This window comes from Sceloporus occidentalis, unplaced genomic scaffold (genome assembly GCF_023333645.1).
Source record: "Sceloporus occidentalis isolate IW3139 unplaced genomic scaffold, rSceOcc1.0.p SCAF_236, whole genome shotgun sequence".
NCBI classification, from domain to species: Eukaryota; Metazoa; Chordata; class Lepidosauria; order Squamata; family Phrynosomatidae; genus Sceloporus; species Sceloporus occidentalis.
The window spans coordinates 170,001-188,953 of record NW_028317216.1 but is presented as its reverse complement, the minus strand read 5'-3'; the positions used below and the strand labels follow the sequence as shown (position 1 = coordinate 188,953).

The 18,953-nt window shown below is 40.0% G+C and overlaps 1 protein-coding gene across 2 annotated transcripts in view; it reads left to right on the top strand.

The window, feature by feature from the left end:
• LOC149276495 (limb region 1 protein homolog) overlaps nucleotides 1-18,953 on the top strand; it is a 47,431-nt gene that overhangs the window by 13,673 nt on the left and 14,805 nt on the right. For both annotated transcript variants that reach the window (XM_089503561.1, XM_089503560.1), the window contains exons 5-7: nucleotides 771-874; nucleotides 16,744-16,870; nucleotides 18,681-18,749. In XM_089503561.1, the coding sequence (XP_089359687.1) occupies nucleotides 771-874; nucleotides 16,744-16,870; nucleotides 18,681-18,749 (300 nt within the window). The remainder of the gene's footprint in view (nucleotides 1-770; nucleotides 875-16,743; nucleotides 16,871-18,680; nucleotides 18,750-18,953) is intronic.

The window sequence follows — 18,953 nt, the reverse complement described above, 5'->3', positions numbered from 1 at the left end:
GTAACTATAATTTAGAACCAGTTAAAGGTGAACTAGGAAATTTCTGTAACATAATTGCAAAAGGGTTTTCTAATGATCAATTAGCCTTTTAAACTTAAACTTGGATCAGTGAATACAACGTGCCATTGGAATACAGGAGTGATGGGAGTGATAACGGGCTATTGGAACACGGAAGTGATGGGAGTGATAAAGGGCCATTGGGACCCAGGAGTGATGGGAGTGATAAAAGGGCCATTGGGACCCAGGAGTGATGGGAGTGATAAAGGGCCCCTGTACGCCTATGAAGAGATTCCATTAAAAATCAGCTGTTTCCACCTACAATAGTCATTTACAACATTAACCCCGTCTGCGCCGGATTTGTGATCCATTTCATGTTGTTTTAACTGGCAAAATCAGCTTTTCTTTCAAAAACAAGATTTGTGATTGACCCCAAACTTTTGAACAGCAGCGTGCGCAGGAGTTGCCTTTTGGGGGGGGTAATTGTACAGTTGTAAACAAGCTTTAGCGCTAGAGGCTCGTGTTCGGTCTCCGAACTTCCTGCTGAGAGGATTCTAAGGCGTTGTGGGAAATGAAGGGAAATCTGCCTGCACCTTAAACACAGCAACACAGGTGATAGATGATGATCTGTGATAAATTCAGTTATCGTTTTATCACCGATCTGACGGTTCTCGTTTAAAGCCCTCGGAGTGCTCAGAATTTTAGTGGTCTGCATTCTTTCTTCGGAGTTCTGTAGTAACCATTTTTTTTTTTTTTATATATTATGTTTGCAGGTTTGTGGAACCTCGTGTCTCTGTTCTCCAATCTGTGCCTATTTGTGTTGATGCCTTTTGCGTTTTTCTTTCTGGAATCAGAAGGCTTTGCTGGATTGAAAAAGGTAACTTCTACAGAATGTCTATACATCTTTTTCTGGGGGGCTTTTCCTGTAAAGAGAAATTCATATTTTTATACCATATCGTAATGCTGCTGGCAAACTTTAGTGGATTTTTAGTCTCACCATGTTAAGTTGTTTAAGTTTTAATCAGTAGCCTTGTTTTAGAAAATTATAAAAATAAATATTGAAACTTTCTGCTAGCACATTATGTGCTTACGTGGTCAGTAGACTTTTCAGCATGGACCAAAAATGATTCGGACATCTTTTTTGTTTTGAGTTTAGTCTCTTCCTTTTCGGACAACAAATTGCATTTCCTGGGCTTTCAGTTGAGCCCAATTTTTTTTTCTTTTCTTTTTTTGGTCACTCACCGTAAATTACGCTCTGTTACTCTCAATGTCTCTGTAAACTCCTAGTGTTTCCACAGCCTCGCTTCTTTATTCTTCTTTCTTCTTCTGTGATCCGCTCTGTTATCCTGGTGTCCTGGAGCACTTCTGCATCAGGACGGAGCCTCTGTGATCACCACTGGGACAACCTCTTCCCCAATCCTCCGATCAGGGGAGAGGTTGCCCCTGGTCCCTGTGGTACGTGCCGCGGCTCATCCTTGATGCTGAAGTGCTCCAGGAGGCCAGGGTAACGCAGCGGATCACAGGGAGAAGTGGCTCATCGGAGAAGAAAAGAGAATGAACCTCCATAGACGTCGCATTCCAGGGCTTTCCAGCCCTTACTGTGAATAATAATGTTATCTGGTCCCTTCATAGGGTTAAGAGGTCCTCTTACACAGATCTTACCTTTTATACAAATGAATTCCTCCATCACGGTAGCCTAATGGTAGCCAGCCCCCGGTCCATTACCTGATTTTGGACTTGTTACTCACAAAACCCTCTGACTGGTACTTTTAATAACTTTTCTGAATTGACCATAGTGTAGCAGTAACTTTGCTGTACCGCGGTTAACCGTTATTAAAAGAAATGCATTAAAATGGCATTTTTCCTCACTTTATTTATTATAAATTAGTAGGGCTGAAACAACGAATCGATAAAATCGATAATAATCGATAACGGAAATCGTTGTCGACGATTTCCGTTATCGATTAATCGAGTGATCGATTCGTTGTTGGAGCACTCGGCTCCTTTTACTTACCTCCGCGAGCGTTCCCCGCTTCCGCTACACGCGCCTTCTTTTAGTTGCGGTTCGCTCTGTGCGAGTGGCTCCATTCGCACAGAGCGATTCGCGGGGGTGGGGGTGGGGTTTCAGGGGATGCAGGGCAGAGTGGGGGTGGGGGGGCAGGCCAGGGTAGGAGACTGAGTGCAGGGCAGGGTGGGGGTGGGGATGCAGGGCAGGGTGTGAGTGTGGGGGCAGGGCAGGAGACTGGGTGCAGGGCAGAGTGGGGGTGGGGGTGCAGGGCAGAGTTGGAGACTGGGTGCAGGGCAGAGTGTGAGTGTGGGTGCAGAGCAGAGTGGGTGCAGGGTGTGAGTGTGGGGGCAGGGCAGAATGTGGGGGCAGGGCACAGTGCAAAGTGCCAGGGCTGGGTGCAAAGTGCCAGGGCTGGGTGCAAAGTGCCAGGGCTGGGTGCAAAGTGCTGGGTGCAAAGTGCCAGGGCTGGGTGCAAAGTGCTGGGTGCAAAGTGCCAGGGCTGGGTGCAAAGTGCCGGGTGCAAAGTGCCAGGGCTGGGTGCAAAGTGCCAGGGCTGGGTGCAAAGTGCCAGGGCTGGGTGCAAAGTTCTGGGTGCAAAGTGCCAGGGCTGGGTGCAAAGTGCTGGGTGCAAAGTGCCAGGGCTGGGTGCAAAGTGCTGGGTGCAAAGTTCTGGGTGCAAAGTGCCAGGGCTGGGGCAAAGTGCCGGGTGCAAAGTGCCAGGGGTGGGGCAAAGTGCTGGGTGCAAAGTGCCGGGGCTGGGTGCAAAGTGCCGGGTGCAAAGTGCCGGGTGCAAAGTTTCTTGAACAGTAATAGTCCACCTCTTTTCAGAATGTTTGGGGTTATTTTGTTTCATAAATATTGTGTTTGGGTTTTTGTACTTTGAAAATATTGTTTTTTATTACATCATAACAAAATAAGAATGTTAATGTAAATTTTAAGTTGTTTTTTAACATCCAGTTCATGAAATTATTTTAAATAAACAAAAAATTTGCATATTGTTTTTTTTTATCCGATTAATCGAAAAAATAATCGGCCAACTAATCGATTATTAAAATAATCGTTAGTTGCAGCCCTATAAATTAGTAGTGTTGATGTTGGTCATGTAGCTATCGTACTCCTGTGCAAAGGATCAAGAAACACTACCCCTCATTGCCTGCAGAGGGAGCTCTAAGCCAGGGTTTGAAGCTATCGTTTGAATGGATTAGGTTAGGCAGCAGTCCGCGTGTTATTTTTTTTTAGTAACAAACAGTAGAATGTTGCTGGAAAGTAATTCAGTAAAAGAAAAAATGCAATTCTATAAAAATCAAGAGCAGGTGTCTTCAGTAAGATGATCCAGCTTGGGTTTTCCTTGATAAGCAGAGAGTGTCAGGTTGTATTTTATAGTTATAGAAGTACATAAGTTATGGTGAGTAAAGGTGATGGGGAAAACCCTTCCATTTAAATTTTAAGGGGTAGTAGAAGCATAATTAAACACTCATCTACAGATGCCAGACAAGCCAGAAGGCTTGTTGTTCCCTCAGAAATCTCATGGGGCTGCCACAACCACAAGGGATTCTGGGTAGGCGCATGCAATATGAGGCAATATCACCTTTTGCCTCTACATCAGCTTTATACATGGATCCATTGAGAGTAATTGCCCGCTGTACAGGACGGCCTTTAGACAAAACTCGGGTAAGAGGTGCAGTAGCCAGATCACCGCTCAATGGAAACCCTTCCATTTAAATTTATGGGGTAGTAGAAGTATAATGAAACACTCATCTACAGAGTTATATAAGGAAAGGTTATTGGGGGTTTTTCAGGTTAGGTGATGTGAAACGTCAAAGACCAACCCAAGAGGATCTGCTCAGATCTTCTTAGAGAAAAGAATTGGCTAAGATCTTCATAGCGCATGTTTAATGGATAACGTGAAATGCTTTATCTCCTCTCAACTGTAGCAAACTCATGGTTTAGTAAATAACTCGAAAGGTTTGTAGCTGTTCCTTTTAATGAACTCGGTTGTGCATTTGATCATGTGACACTGAGGCCCATAAGTATCCAAGCTCCTGGGGGCCCAAATCCTACAGCCACCCAGACTTTGATGGGCTCTATGTTATTATCTATAGGTTCATATGGACCAGAAGTGCATAATGTAGTTCTTTATACTTTTTTTTTTTTTATAGTCTGGTTTTCTCTGCTTGGGTACCTTCCTGTCCAATCAGAAGGCAGCATTAGACTCCGTTACCTTCCATGTCTACTCATTATATTTTGGAGTTTTCAGGCGCGTTATGATGTCATTATCTTGTCTCCTTATGATGTCTAAGCCTAGTGGAGATGGATAGCGACACTCGCCCCTCTACATTTGAATGAAGACTTCAGGATAAAATGTTTGCTGCTCATAATGTGCTTCCCGCTGTTAAATCGCCCCAAACTAAATTTACTGCAATGAGCGGCCATCCAGACAGCCCTCTGTCACCCTCCCAGCTCTTGCATTTTAGAGTTCAGTAGGTGTAGTAACCCATCTAACAGCATAGGTTAAAATAAGCAATATATATATATATATATCTATTAGAAGCCTACTTTATGCATATTCCACGGGTTCATCCATCTTCCAGTTCTTAGGATCTGCACAATTATTCCTCCCCATTGCTAAGTTGCTGATTGGTTTAGGCAGGATGGAATTGATTGGTTAGATATCAGCTTCATACATGTTATATTTTTTTGCTTCTTTATGGTGCATTAATCACATAACTGCTATGATTTTTTTTTTTGTTATGGGACAAAATATTGTAGCGTTATTAACCCTATATTGGCCTCACATACCAAACAGAACCGCTCCTCGCATTAGTTTAGTTCAATCTTTTGTAGGAAGGCCTTCTTTTAACCGTTTGGCTAATGACCGCTCCTCACTGAAAGATACGTGCCTGTATTTATTGTTTTTTGGGGATTAGTGTGTGTTTCTGGAATGCCGGGGACTGCACCTTCTCCTTTCGCATTCCACTGGTGTTCACAAATGGCTGTTGCCTCTCAGGAATGCCTGAGCCTGGCGCAGGTAAAACCCAGACACCATCTGACAGCCGCTCGTTTCTCTTCTCTCGGCTAATTGCCTGGAAAGCTTTTGAGCAAACAAAACCTGGTAATCTCTCCAGCGTGTGAACAGCATGGCAGTATCCTCTCCCCCCTTGTTGGTCTGTTCTGTAATACCTGAGCCGCAGGTTTTCATGCTAAGGATTTTTTGTTGTCAAAGTTGTTACTTTTTATTGGGCCAACATAGGAAAAGATGTAAAGTTACATAAGCTTTTGGGACCTCAGAGGTCACTTCTTCAGATGGATATCTCTTGTTCCCTATCATATTCATTCTCTCTCTCTCTCTCTCTCTCTCTCATATTCTATTTCATTCTCTCATATTCTTTCATTCGCTAATATTCTCTTTCATTCGCTCATATTCTCTTTCTGTCTCATTCTTTCAGTCTCTTATTCTCCTTCATTCATCCCTCATTCATTATTTCATTCATTCTCGCTCTGATTCTAATAGAATATATGCTAACACCTGCTCACACTGAAATGGCAAAAGAAAGGTCTAAAGGGCAGTTCTTAAATATTTAAACCCCTGCATCAACTACTTTCCTTTTGTTTTGAAATCTAAAGTATTAAAATTTTATATAGGAACCACATTCACCTATATTATTTTCCATACCATCAATCAATTCCTACCATCTACTTTCTCTCTTGGAAATTACGGGAGCTGGCAGTTCCATAACGCTCTGTCCGCAATAATGTTTGCTTAATAATTTTCTTAACCCGTTAACCACCGTACGATATTACATGACCGTGAAAAGGTGATACGTCCTGAGGTTTTCTGGCTGCAGCCTTACGTTTCCCTGCACATAACCGATGGTGAAGTCGAGGAGTTTAAACCGCATCTCTCCGGCCAGCTCCACCTTTAGTGAATAGACTTTATCTTTCGATGTCTGTGTACTTGTGTTCACCTCCTGCCTTGACTTTTAAAAATAATCTTATTTTAACCCTTCAAGTGCCAGGTGCAATTTAGCAGTTTTATGGTTTGCAAATTATTCTGGCAAGCTTGTAACATTAAGGGTCCCAAAAGGTACTAAATTGAAAATTTCTGCAATCCTCCTCTTACTGCCCCAATATTTTATCTGTGTATGTATATGCATATGTGTGTATGTGTGTGTGTGTGTAATATATATATATTTACGGTGTATGTGTGTGTGTGTATATATATATGTATATATGTACACACACCTCCAACAGGTTGCGTTTCTATTGCCTTAATTATATAACGGGGATGAATAAGTGGATCTTAGCCCCCCAAAATACGACTTCATTATTGCTTATTGTAATGGAATATCCTGTGCTTATCAACCGAATCATAATGTTAACAATCACTCTTAGAATGTATCTTTGTGTTAAACCATACTTATACATTATCTTTATTGGTTCGCTGCTTTAACTATTTAATGTTGCACCAACCTGTCCCTTCTCCCGCAGCACCTATAACGACCCCCTTAACTAATGTATTTAATTATGAGTATTCAATTTAAGCTGTAGGGACTGTTCATAGCAATACAAACCGGCCCAAACCCTCTGCTTAGTTTCTCATTAAGCCTGTGTGTTAATGCGACTGGACATTTTAGGCCTTAAGGGGTTGTCTATGGCCTTTTAAAGGTCTGAGATGGCTTTTTCGTGCTCCCTATGATTTTGGTTTTATAGCCACCAGCCACCGTCACCTCCTTCTACCCCTCCGCTTTACTGTATCCCCGAACCGGAGGAGAGCACTTGTAAAACTTGGGATTTATATTAGAAAATGTGGTATGTATCAGGGATCTTTCGGGGGGTATGGAACATATCGCAGCTCGGAACATGTCGAGGTCGACAAAATACTAAATAGATCTGGAAGACTTGCGCATATAAGCCTACCTAAACATTTTTTATATATAAACCGTGAAAAGCAGAATCGGAAGTAAATGTTTGTCTAGTAGATTGAGCATGTATAGCATCAAATCGAAATCATTATATTATGGGGGCAAAAACAAGAACTGTTTTAAAAAAGAAAAGGACTCAATCATTTCTTCTAAGAGAATTAAGAAGGAGCAGGTGACAAGTAGGTCTATCCTAAGAAATCGAGTCATTATCGCATTACATTCTGTTGGGCTGTGAAAACCCAAAGTGAATAAAAAATTGACAATATACTAAATCTATTCATTGATGAATCCATCATCATTTAGTGGCCACAACGGCCAATCCATGGCATATGGCCAACTGGTTGACCAAGTATTATGAAAGCTTCAGTCCACCACAGTCGGAATGCTTTAGACACCCATGTTCCATGTTGACATTTAAGACCAGTAAAGTGTCAGCATTCTTGATTGTTAAGAATATATCAATATAAGGATATTATTATTTATTGATGTTCCTCTTCCTCAGCGCTGCGCAATGGGGGCGACAAAGCAGGTGAGGAGAGCCCAGCTCCAACGTCTTAGACGTCTCACTCATGTAGACCATGGTGAGCTGTGACCTCTTGGCATGTTCTATGGAGAACAGCAATGAGATGGGTAGGGGTTCTTTGATGAAGTATTAAGGCACTTTCATGAAAAAAAAACCATGTAGATAGAGCAGTCATTGACTTATCATTTACTTTGTCCCAACGTGTACTGTATCTGTAATAATGGTGTAACTGATGATAATTCCTTTTGATTTTTTTTGTTACATAATTGATGATTATATGACATTTTCAGTCATTCCACATTTATTAACGGCACATCCCGTAAGGTGTCTCGCATCCGCTCCCCCACCCCCCGCTCCTTTTTTTTTTTTTTTTTTTTATATCAACCTTCATACTGCAAGTTGTTGCATAAAATTGAACATGAACGACAGCAACATCCTGGTTAATTACTCAAACGATCCAGACATCCCCAAAATGTTGAGTGGGATTAAGAGGTTGACTTCTAAAACATCAAACGAATTGCCTGACAATAAAAGAAAATCGCTCGAAAAATGTAAGGTAACTTCCTCGCTTAATTAATTAGGTGGGCCAGGTGGAAGCAGAGAGGTCGGGTCTCTATAAAGCTAAGAAACATGACAGCGCGATGGAGGAGGAAGAATGTTTTCTTTTCTTTTTTTTTTTTTTTTTTTTTCTTTTTTAATATGCTTCTATCCTGTGTCACAGTTTGAAATTGTCCTGGTTTTTGTCCCTTTTGGCAAACTTACATAAAAGTGACCCTTTACTGTATTTTATGAGCAGACGTCGTTTTTTTTCTCTTTGTTTTTTTATTTTGTTTTCTTTATTCGCCAGCTTTTTTTAATTCCATTTTAAAGAAAGCCCGCCTCGCATGGAATTCTTTCATTATTATTCCTTGTTTTTCAGCGCGGATCATCCATAAATTGTTGGAAATTGAGTGATTAAGGAGGCCCTGCTTAGTGTTACCGACACATACAGGTTCTGGGTAATTTTTTTTTCCATGGGCGAGAGGAAATAGTGTACCGTTTTTAAACTATACGGCCGACCCCTGTCGGGTTGAACATTGATTTGATGTAAATGTTTTTTGGTTTTTTTTTTTGTTTTTTTTGGTGCGGAATGGATCCGTCTTTTTACAGCTATTGTTAGGAATCCAACGTGTTTGACCTTGAGCGTGTAAAAGAAATACAGGGCCGAGGTTTAGGCTATCTCGGGGGTACTCATTTTGGTTTTCTATTAATTCAAACGTGAAGCTATTAGGAGTTTTTTTTTTTTTTTTTATACACGCTACTGTTCAAAAGTTTGGGGTCACTGTTTTGGAAAGAAAAACAAATTTGGTTTATTAAAATAACACGAAATGGGTCAAAAATACAGCGCAGACGGGGTTAATGTTGTAAATGACTATTGTAGCTGAAAACGGCTGATTTTTTTAATGGAATCTCTTCATAGGGGTACAGAGGCCCTTTATCACTCCCATCACTCCTGTGTTCCAATGGCCCTTTATCACTCCCATCACTCCTGTGTTCTGATGGCCCTTTATCACTCCCATCACTCCTGTGTTCTGATGGCCCTTTATCACTCCCATCACTCCTGTGTTCTGATGGCCCTTTATCACTCCCATCACTCCTGTGTTCTGATGGCACGTTGGGTTCGCTGATCCAAGTTTAAGTTTAGAAGGCTTATTGATCATTAGAAAACATAAGTGACCCCAAACTTTTGGCCCACGGTGAATTTTAAATGGAGTCCCTGTATCATGCTTTCCTGGGGCTCGCTGTCTCCAAGGTTTCTATATAGTACTTAGTGGTCAAAAGAAGTTGACGCTTTTATGTTTATTGTTCCACGAGACATGCTGCTAAATTTTGCGTAAATTTGTTTAACTATGAAACGTAATGCTTGGTAAAAAAAAAATTAACAAATAAATAATAAAAAAATCCAATCCAGGAGCTAATAGTCCTATGGGATACTTGGTATCACTGGCAAATGTTCATTTGTAACAAAAAGTACTTAATGTATTTGCAGCAGCAGAGTGTATAGAATTTATTTTTTAGAGCTTCTTGATGCAAGGAGAAATCCGATTGCCTTTTGGAGTCAAGAAGGAATTTTTCCCCCTGATGGCAGAATTGGAAGAAGCTTAATTAGGGTTTTTTTCTCTCTCTCTCTCTCTCTCTCTTTTTTTTTTTTTTTGCCTTCTTTAGGATCAAGATTAGGAAGGTTAGTTGGAAGGGTTGATCTTGATTGACTTTTTCAACCTTATGTACTCTCTTACTAATGTATATATTCATAAATCTCACCGCTTTTATGACATCTTACGGTGGATATGGTGGCCGCTAAAAGGTATCGCTACCTGCTGTTCTCTTGGTCCTGTTGCATTGCAACAGTATCCGTTTTTGTGAATATAAGCGTCTCGCTTACACTCTTAATTTCAGTGTAATTAAAACAAGACATTTTTATGCAAATTAATTCTTTAATATGCAAAAAGATTTTGAGATTATCTCAAAATTGTATTTTTTCATTAAAGAAATTGCTCTTACTCTAAATACCCGTATTTAAGCTCAGTAAACGGGGAAAGGAGACCACTGCTATTAACTTCTATAATATTTGAGTAGCTTGTTTTAAGTGTTTTTTTTTTGTTGTTTTTTTTTTTATATTGTGGGAGAGATCTTTTCTAAAAGGTTTTTTTTTTTTTTTCCTTATTACCAAAATTCATTTTTATTGATATTCAAAAAACAACGTCCGTAAACTTTTTAGCCTTTCCCGAGAACGGCTTGCAGAGACAGGGTTTAACGGTTTAACCAAAAGCATGGCTTCTCCAAACACACGGGAAACGACAGGTAATCGGTCACTAATATGAAATGCCGTGTGTTTGCAGAAGAAAAAAAAAAAGGAAAATGAAGGGGGGGGGGGGTTCTGTGTATTTGGTGTTTTAAGGGTATATTTATATGACTATAAAGTCATTCATTCACCATGAACTGAAAGTGACGCTCAGAGAAAAGTTTACTGGCGCTAAAGTGACTTCTTATACATTATATTACGGCCCATCAACAACATCAAAGGAAATAGTTTGTTCCTCTAGCATTTTAGACAAGATATTATGCCCTTTTTTTTTTCCCTTTTGGGAGCTTCGATCGTTAAACAATCAAGATTTATGAGTTTTCACATTGTTTGTTTCAGAGGATAGGAGTCCCATGTATCTAAATAGTAGTATGAAAGTAAATATTTTGCTACCAGGCAGACATTTTTAAGGTTAGATATTATTTATATAGCAGCCTCATATTCTATAGTGCTGCACGGCGTAGACATGTGTGTGTGTGTGTCTGGATGTATGCACATATACTTTAATGGGATATAATAATTTTCCCTCACCCTTTTTTGTACGTAGAGAAATAAACATAGGAATATATAGACTGATGGCTCGTCAGAGCCGTTACGCCTGTCTAGTCTGTCTGTTTAAAACCTTATGCTGTTAAAACCCTATGTGGTCCTTGGCCATGCTTTCTATTCAGGATAGCCACAAAAGGCAAAATGTCCATTGGGTACGACCTATCCATATCGACATATCTGTTATTCCAAAATAAAAACCAAATGAGACTTGTATCCAATATTGTTTCGAAAGACAGGCAGATTTATTTTTCTGTATCCACAAAACAATAAAAATGATAAAATGTTATATATAACCCTGAATACACAAGTTTACCAGCAATATAGCGGATCTTATTTCTGAGCCACATTTCTGAGCCACATTTCTTAGCCACATTTCTGAGCCGCATTTCTGAGCCAGCCATGGTTCTTAAGCAGAGAAAAACACTTGGATATCAGGAATAAGATTTTTAGAGGTGTGGATTGCAAGCTTTTGGGATTTGCACAGACCTCTGCATAGCGTAACCCAGTAGTGCTGGCTGTCCATGAATCTACTTTATCCAGAGAATAATAAAATATAAAGAAAATTCTTCCCTCTTCTACGGACGGAATCCATTAAAAATACATTCGTCTCTGGTAATTGCATACAAATTATTTTGTAAACCCTAACAGAAAGTTTTGAGATGAAAACCACTGATAAAAACGTATCCCCTGTAATTGAAGCCAGGCTTTAGTGAGAGGTAAATGACCCGGATCAGACGTAGGAAATGAATATAAACTACTGAAAGGCATGAGCGAGCTGCTCATTAAAGCCGGGGTGTTGTAAGTATACGCGGTTCGATATTATTAGTAATTTGTCAGTAATGCACGGAGGTTCGCGGTGACAGCCGGCCGCGGCGTCTATCAACTTCTACGAGCTGATCTTCGTACAAACTGGATTTTAGGGGCCAACGTATTCCGGGTAGACCCCCATGGACCCCCGTGAAGAATTTGCCACCCCTGACATTTGCGGGGACCTCAGTATGAAGTTAGATTCTTGAAAAATTTGCGGGCGGCTCCTTAAGATTTTAGGCAAATCCTTAATTGCATGAATTTAACCATTAAGCGTGTGGATAAAAATGTGCAGTTTTTTTTAAATAAAAAAAATAATAATAATAATAAAAATCTAATATATATTTATTAGTAAAATCCATATAGCATGGACCAAAAAAACCCTAATTGGTATATTTTTCCATGGCTTTTACCCATCTATTAAAACGCTGTAGGGTGAAATCCTCCATTTAGAACATTGTTCACCGGCTTCACATGCCCATTTTAATTTTTTTTTGTTTGTTTTGTCTCGGAAATCTTTGAAGAAAATAGGTAAAATGACAAATTCAGCCTTCCACTACCCTTTGCTGTGCAAAATAATCTTTGTAAATTAGGGCTGCCCGTCGGATTCGACATGAAATGGGGCTTTTTTCACCCAACGGCTGACCGTCATGACCAATATTCCACCCCTGTGCTTAAAACCCTCCTTTTTAAATGGCAGACACAGGTGACGAACGCGTATGTTTGCTTTCCTCTCTTGTCTTAGACCGGCGAGCACCTGCCTTTTATTTTCATATTCCCATTGAGACGTTACATTCATCTTCTCCAGATGGCGAAATATGTCTGCCGCAGAGCAAACGGCCGCCTAAGCAAACCTTATCCCAATGTTACTAAGAGACCCCTTTTTGTTGAGAAGGAACAATGGCCGTGATATTTATTTTAAACGTGCCCTGAATGCGGAGGGTTTTTTTCCCAGGCTTTCTGGATGGGCGGTGGCGTAATGTATAAAGTCATGTTGACATACCTTACAGCAGGTCAAGCTGTCTCGGACTCGGCGTATTCCAGCGCCGGTCACCGTGGAAACACGTCGCGTTATTCTAAGGAATTAGTTTCATTTATGTCAATATATATATATATTTTTTTTCTCTTCTTGTGACCCACGTTTTAAAAGCATTGTCCGGAAAGCGTTGGAATCTTCGTGCCCTTTGGGAAATCATGTTACCCCATCTTGTTTTCCACGAACAGCCTCCACTCAGCTACCCCTTTATTTAAATATTTTCTTCATTTAACATTTTTTTTTTTTTATGATGACTGTGCCAATTAAAAATTTCCACCAGCTTTTTTTTTTTTTTTTTTTTTTATATATAAGTTATGACACTATTGGCTTTTTGTTTCTTATTCTAAACATTCTGGTACTGTACCTTCCAACAGCTTATTTCATGAGGTCGTATTTGTGGTCAACTAGTTTTGTGTGTTCACGTTATAATGTGACGTAAGAAACTAATTAAAATGAAAAATGAGATCCGGTAAAGGCTGAACTCTACAAGTGTGAGAAATACCGGAAAAGGTCCAGAATGTAAAAAAAAAAAGGGACACGTTGGAGGACAAGAGACAGAAGAAGAGCTGGGAGAAGCATTTACTTACGGACGTTTCATTGCTGAGTATATGTGATGTCGATTTTGGGGCCCCCGGCACTGAAGACATTCGTAATGAGGTCTTAAGGTCTTTAGATCTGCTTGTAAACCCCTGGCAGAAACATAGAATTACATGAAGTCGGTTATCAAGAAAAATAACAGGGCTCCATCTGACCATCATGGGTCTATCAGATGGAGCCCTGCTATTTTTCTTGATAACCGACTTCATGCAATTCTATGTTTTGAACATAGATTATATATACTTTCGCGCTAATATGTTTTTCAGGAGAAAACTCTTGTTTCTTCTCATCAGCAAATAGCATTAGAGTCTAAAACTGCCCCTTTCTGAACGTATTCAATGAGACCCAGACTAAGGCTCTCCTACCTGGGGCTCCACGCGCTTTTCCCTAGAATCTGGGGCACGTGTTACACTTTCCTTATTAATTCTTCTTTCTCTTCACCTTTACAACTGGTTGACGACAAGTTACAGGATTATTGGTCTTTATGCCAACGCGCTGATTAATGTGAGTGACAAAAGTGTGTCGGGTTGGTATATATATATATATATATATATATATATATATATATATATATATATAGAACATGTACATATGTATAATAAGCTTACATCTAAGAGCTGGGCAGATAATTTTATGAGCCGGTATAATGCATTTTATTTAAGGATCCAGGGAGATATATACGCATAGAGCTCGATATAAAGTAGCACAAGCACCCATGAGCCGGTGGTAAAATTCTTGAAGCAATGGGTACCTGGCATCTGGGATTTGCCCCTTTTACCCATATTCATGTGTTTGTACCGTTTCAATATAGATCCTTAAAGAGAAAAAAAAAAGAAACACAACCTGCAAATTAGTCTGTAATGTATTGCGATAAGCGTTTCGTTCTGAAACTGTATCGATTTCATTCCTTTTGGATACTTTTGTAGATCTGCTCGTTCACACCAGGGCCATGGGTTTAGGTCTTGGGGTTTATTCTAATCCTTCGATGTCCAAATTCTTTCTCATAGGCCTTAATCAAAGTAGACTTTTAGAACTTCCCTAACGAATATAAAAACATGCTTACAGTCGAGTAAGGTGCAAACTAGTGCCCTAAAAGAAGGGGCTACCATTAAGTCATCTAAGCTAACCTTTCTTACCTCGTACTTTAAGATATATACTTTTGACTCTACAATCTTGAAGATCTATGTTACCAAACACCTTGTTCTACCAAAGGATGTTACAACCTACAAAGGACCATCGGGGAATCTTATAAGAACCAACTTCCAGATACGCCTGTTATGCAGCTAAATATCAGCGCCCCCCATGCAGTAAGTAAAATCAATTGCAGTCAGGTGTCTATAATACGCTCGGTTAACCTCTTCAGGCTTTTCCGGTGACATCAAAACAGTGGGTCTGGAGGTCGAGCGTTGGATATGTAACCAAAGATAGTGTTAACAGCCTAATTTATGGAGGCCCATCTGGATTTCGTTTTGTTCTCTCTCTATGTTCTTTCTCTGGGCTTCTGATGCCACTTCTACATCTGCATGGACATGATATCATCCTCTGCCTTCCTTTACATTACTAGAACGCTATGTTTCATGTTCCTTAACGATTTCCTCTTGAGTGCGCTAGCGTCTTAGTGCTAGTCTTCGGTGAGCTACGGTGTGCACCTGGAGTTTGTAAAGGTCTCGGGGTTTGATCAGATTTAAAATTGACCCTGTGTTACTTACAGATTGGAGACTTTCTTTGTGTACCCTGTACAATGAATACTCCATGTACTCCTGCTGCATGCAGGGAATTAATAGAATACAGAGAATATAGAGCACCCAGAAGAAATATATGTATTTATCTATAGGTCAGAAAAAAAGAGCTTTCACATATAATGTCCGAGATCGCCGTAAATAATACGAAGATGAGATGTAAAGTCAAAATGCCCTTTAATTTCAGACGTCTGATTCATAAAGAATGTTTTAAAAATCCCATAGACATAAATCAGAGTACACCTTGTGTTGATACTAACCTTAACCTTGTTGACTCCAAACCACCTTCCTCCCAAACAATTCTACCGATGCCTGATCCAATTACTTCCCATTAACCGGCATGGATGAACCATGACAATGTCTACTGACCTCCGTGATACAAGTTATACTATGTGTGAAGTTACATTGCTTTGTAGCATAATCTTCCGACCAGTCTCCCATAGAGCACTGGAAGGAGCACAGATGGGGGGTTGTATTAAAATTGTCTCATCCGCGAAGCATCTAGGCTGTTTAGGAAGCTTCCGAGTTGTCTTGCAAAGCCATAAGAATGGCCGATGGATGTTTTACCCCCGGGTTTGTTCAGACAACAGAAAAACCGAGGCAGAGTTCAATCGCCTGTAAGTATTGACCTTGAACAATTGAATATATCATCGTACTGAACCGGGCAGAACTGAACCTTCTTTATGTTCGTGACGGGTACTGCAGAGGTCAACTAAGGAACCAACTGATTACTCGAGAAGAAAAGCATTCGCCCCCTAAATCAAGTAGTCGGATTGCAAACAAATTGCCGGTTTTGGCTTGCCTGTCTCAATGGGCCTTCTTTCTTTGTTCGTCTTTATCGTGACTGCGCTGGATGCTTGGAACATCCGTCTCTTCAACAGAATTTTGGTTTACTGTTCACTTAATAAGGATCTAGAATCTCTTTTTTTAGAATGCCGTACAATGTATTTTTTTTAGGAAATTAATAAACCGCTTATGTTTACGTACTTTCAGTATGTATTCGAAACATAAGCCGTATGATTTTGGTTTTGCCGCATTACCTGCTTCCATGAGAGGGCGCTGCAGGCTTCTGGGAATTACCCGATCGGTACAGTAGATTACCTCACTCTTCCTTAGCGGTTGCGTGATCTTGGCTTGGCTAATTGTCTAAGTTGGCTCTTCCCCAAAGTCTGGCATCCACTCACTTGATTAAAATTGATGTAATTTGCTAATTTACTTTACCTGCCTTGAAACTTAAAAATAAAAAATGAACCTGTTTTAACAAAAATTTAGATTAGTTTTTTTTATATATATATATATATATATATAATATACGGTGTGTGTATGTGTATTTGTGTGTGTGTGTATATATATATATATATATATATATATATCCCCCCCCACAAACTAGAAAAACACCAAACTGTAGTAAACTCTGTAAAAAGAATATATTTCGCTCCAAATGCAGGGGAGCAGACTTAGGATCTGGGGTCCAAGCCAAAAGCTGTGTTCAGTTCGGCGGTCTCGTTCTCTTCAGCGGTCTCGTTCTCTGCTACCTTCATTTTGTAGAATTCCATAAAAACTAAATTTATTGTATTCCTTTCAAGGAGAAATCATTAAAATACGGTAGATTGGGGTGAAAGTTTTAAATAATAATAATAAAGGTCCTAAATATTATAATTCCCTTTTTTTTTTTTATTCTCCGTCGATCATGTTTTATTTGTTTGTTTTTTTTCCCCTATAGGGAATCAAAGCGCGAATCTTAGAAACGCTAGTCATGCTTATTCTTGTTGCCCTTCTGGTTTTCGGCATTGTATGGGTGGCATCGGCCCTGATTGACAACAGCTCCGCGAGCATGGAGTCGTTATACGGTAATTCTGTCCGGTTCATTTGGATTGACTTTTATTGGAGGCATATTTAAGGATTAATATATATATTTTTTTAAGGTGGCTATTGTCTATCAAATTCTATAAGTTCAAATAAACTGGTCCCGCTTTTAGCAGATATATTTTTGGACATGTAGCAAAAAGGAGGTATTTAGTTTACAGTTCCATGCTGTTTATCTTGGAGAAGACAATCATAGAATTAAAGGGACAGTTTGCGATCCCCAATAGCCCCAACATAGAAGAAGGCATATTATTTAAGGGCATTTCTCCTCCTTTAAAATATGCTTCTATCTTGTGTGTGTTAATTCTATGTAAATACTTCTATGGATGATGTCTTTTATCTGTCCAACAAACATAGATGTAGAGGTCTCTTCTTCAGATTGAAGAGGTTTAAGACCTTTCGTGGCCCTGTGAATAGACGTTTTTGTTATTATTTTAATGTCTCTATATAGAATTGTAAAGTATAATGGAAAATTTATACACATTAAAGTCACATCAGTGGATTTCATATTTATATGTGTGTGTGTATGTATGTATGTATGTATGTGTATATATATATATATATATATATATATATATATATACACCGTATTGGCTCGGATATAGGCCGCCCCCGTATATAGGCCGCACCCTAAAAGTTTGGTGCTTTTTTTAAAGAAAGTTTTTTTCCTTTAAAAAAGCACCAAAAAAACATGTTGCCACTCTGTCCCCCCCCCCCCGAGATATGCTGCCACTGTCCCCCCCCCGAGATATGCTACCACTGTCCCCCCCCCCCCCCGAGATATGCTGCCACTCTGCCCCCCCGGCTTACCAGAGGAGACTCCCGGGTGTCTTGCGGGGCCGGTGGGGGACATCTACGCAATACGCGTACACAACTTCCGGTGCCGGCACTCAGCGGATGTGTCGGCACCGGAAGTTGTATACGCGTATTGCGTAGATGTCCCCCGCCCGCCCCGCAAGACACCCGGGAGTCTGCTCTGGTAAGTCTTGGGGCAGAGGTAAAACGCATCGTGCGGACGGTCACCAGCTGCGGCGATGCGGGTAAACAACCTCCCCAGCCGGTGACCGTCCGCACGATGCGCTTAGACAACCTCCCGTGCCGGCACCCCCCCCCGTGGAAAGTGCTGGCAGGGGAGGCTGTCTCAGTGTATCAGAGAGTAGGATGCAGGTTCCCTGCACCGCTGCGGGGGATCTGTATCCTAACCCTGCCCGGCGCCCGGGACTGCATGTCCCGGGCGTCGGGCGCTAGACCCCAAATATAGGCCGCACCCCCACTTTAAAGACTTAAAGTGGGGGAAAAAAGTGCGGCCTATATTCGAGCCAATACGGTATATATATATTTCTTTGTATAATATATATATACACACACACACACTATTGTAGACCTAATACATATGTGGCCTGTTTTAAAATTGGGATTTACTGGTAAATTTAAAGTCTCCACTGAAGCACGGAGTGGAATTTTATATGTTTATCAGCCAACTTAGTGAATTTATTAAACTGTTAAACATTATGGCATTCGGTTGGTTCCTGCAATATGATAAAATATTAGCTTGGTTTTAGGGCTTATTGGACCTTTGATATCCTCCATATAAAATAAAGATTCCCATATAAGTAACAATGTTTTTATTTCAGTCTTATAATAATAATAATAATAATTTAATAACCAATAATCAAGTTATCACATCACCCATTTATTGAACCCTTCGTCTTTATATAAACTAAATTGCATCGGCTTCTATAAATGATTTAGATAATGGCTTACAGATGTTATATATTTTTTTCTTTTTTCCAGACCTCTGGGAATTTTATCTCCCTTATTTATATTCCTGCATTTCGCTGATGGGATGTCTGCTATTACTTTGTAGGTATTTTTTTTATAAATGTTTTATTGCCAAATTACAAAACATTATTATACATACCTATACATACCTATACATATCTAGCAAACAGAAATGTATAGAGAAACAAAACAACAAGACAAAGGTGTGGTGTCGGAGCGTAGGGTATATCAGATATCTTCTTATAATATATAATGTCTTCTCTGTAGTTCCATAGATTAACTCTT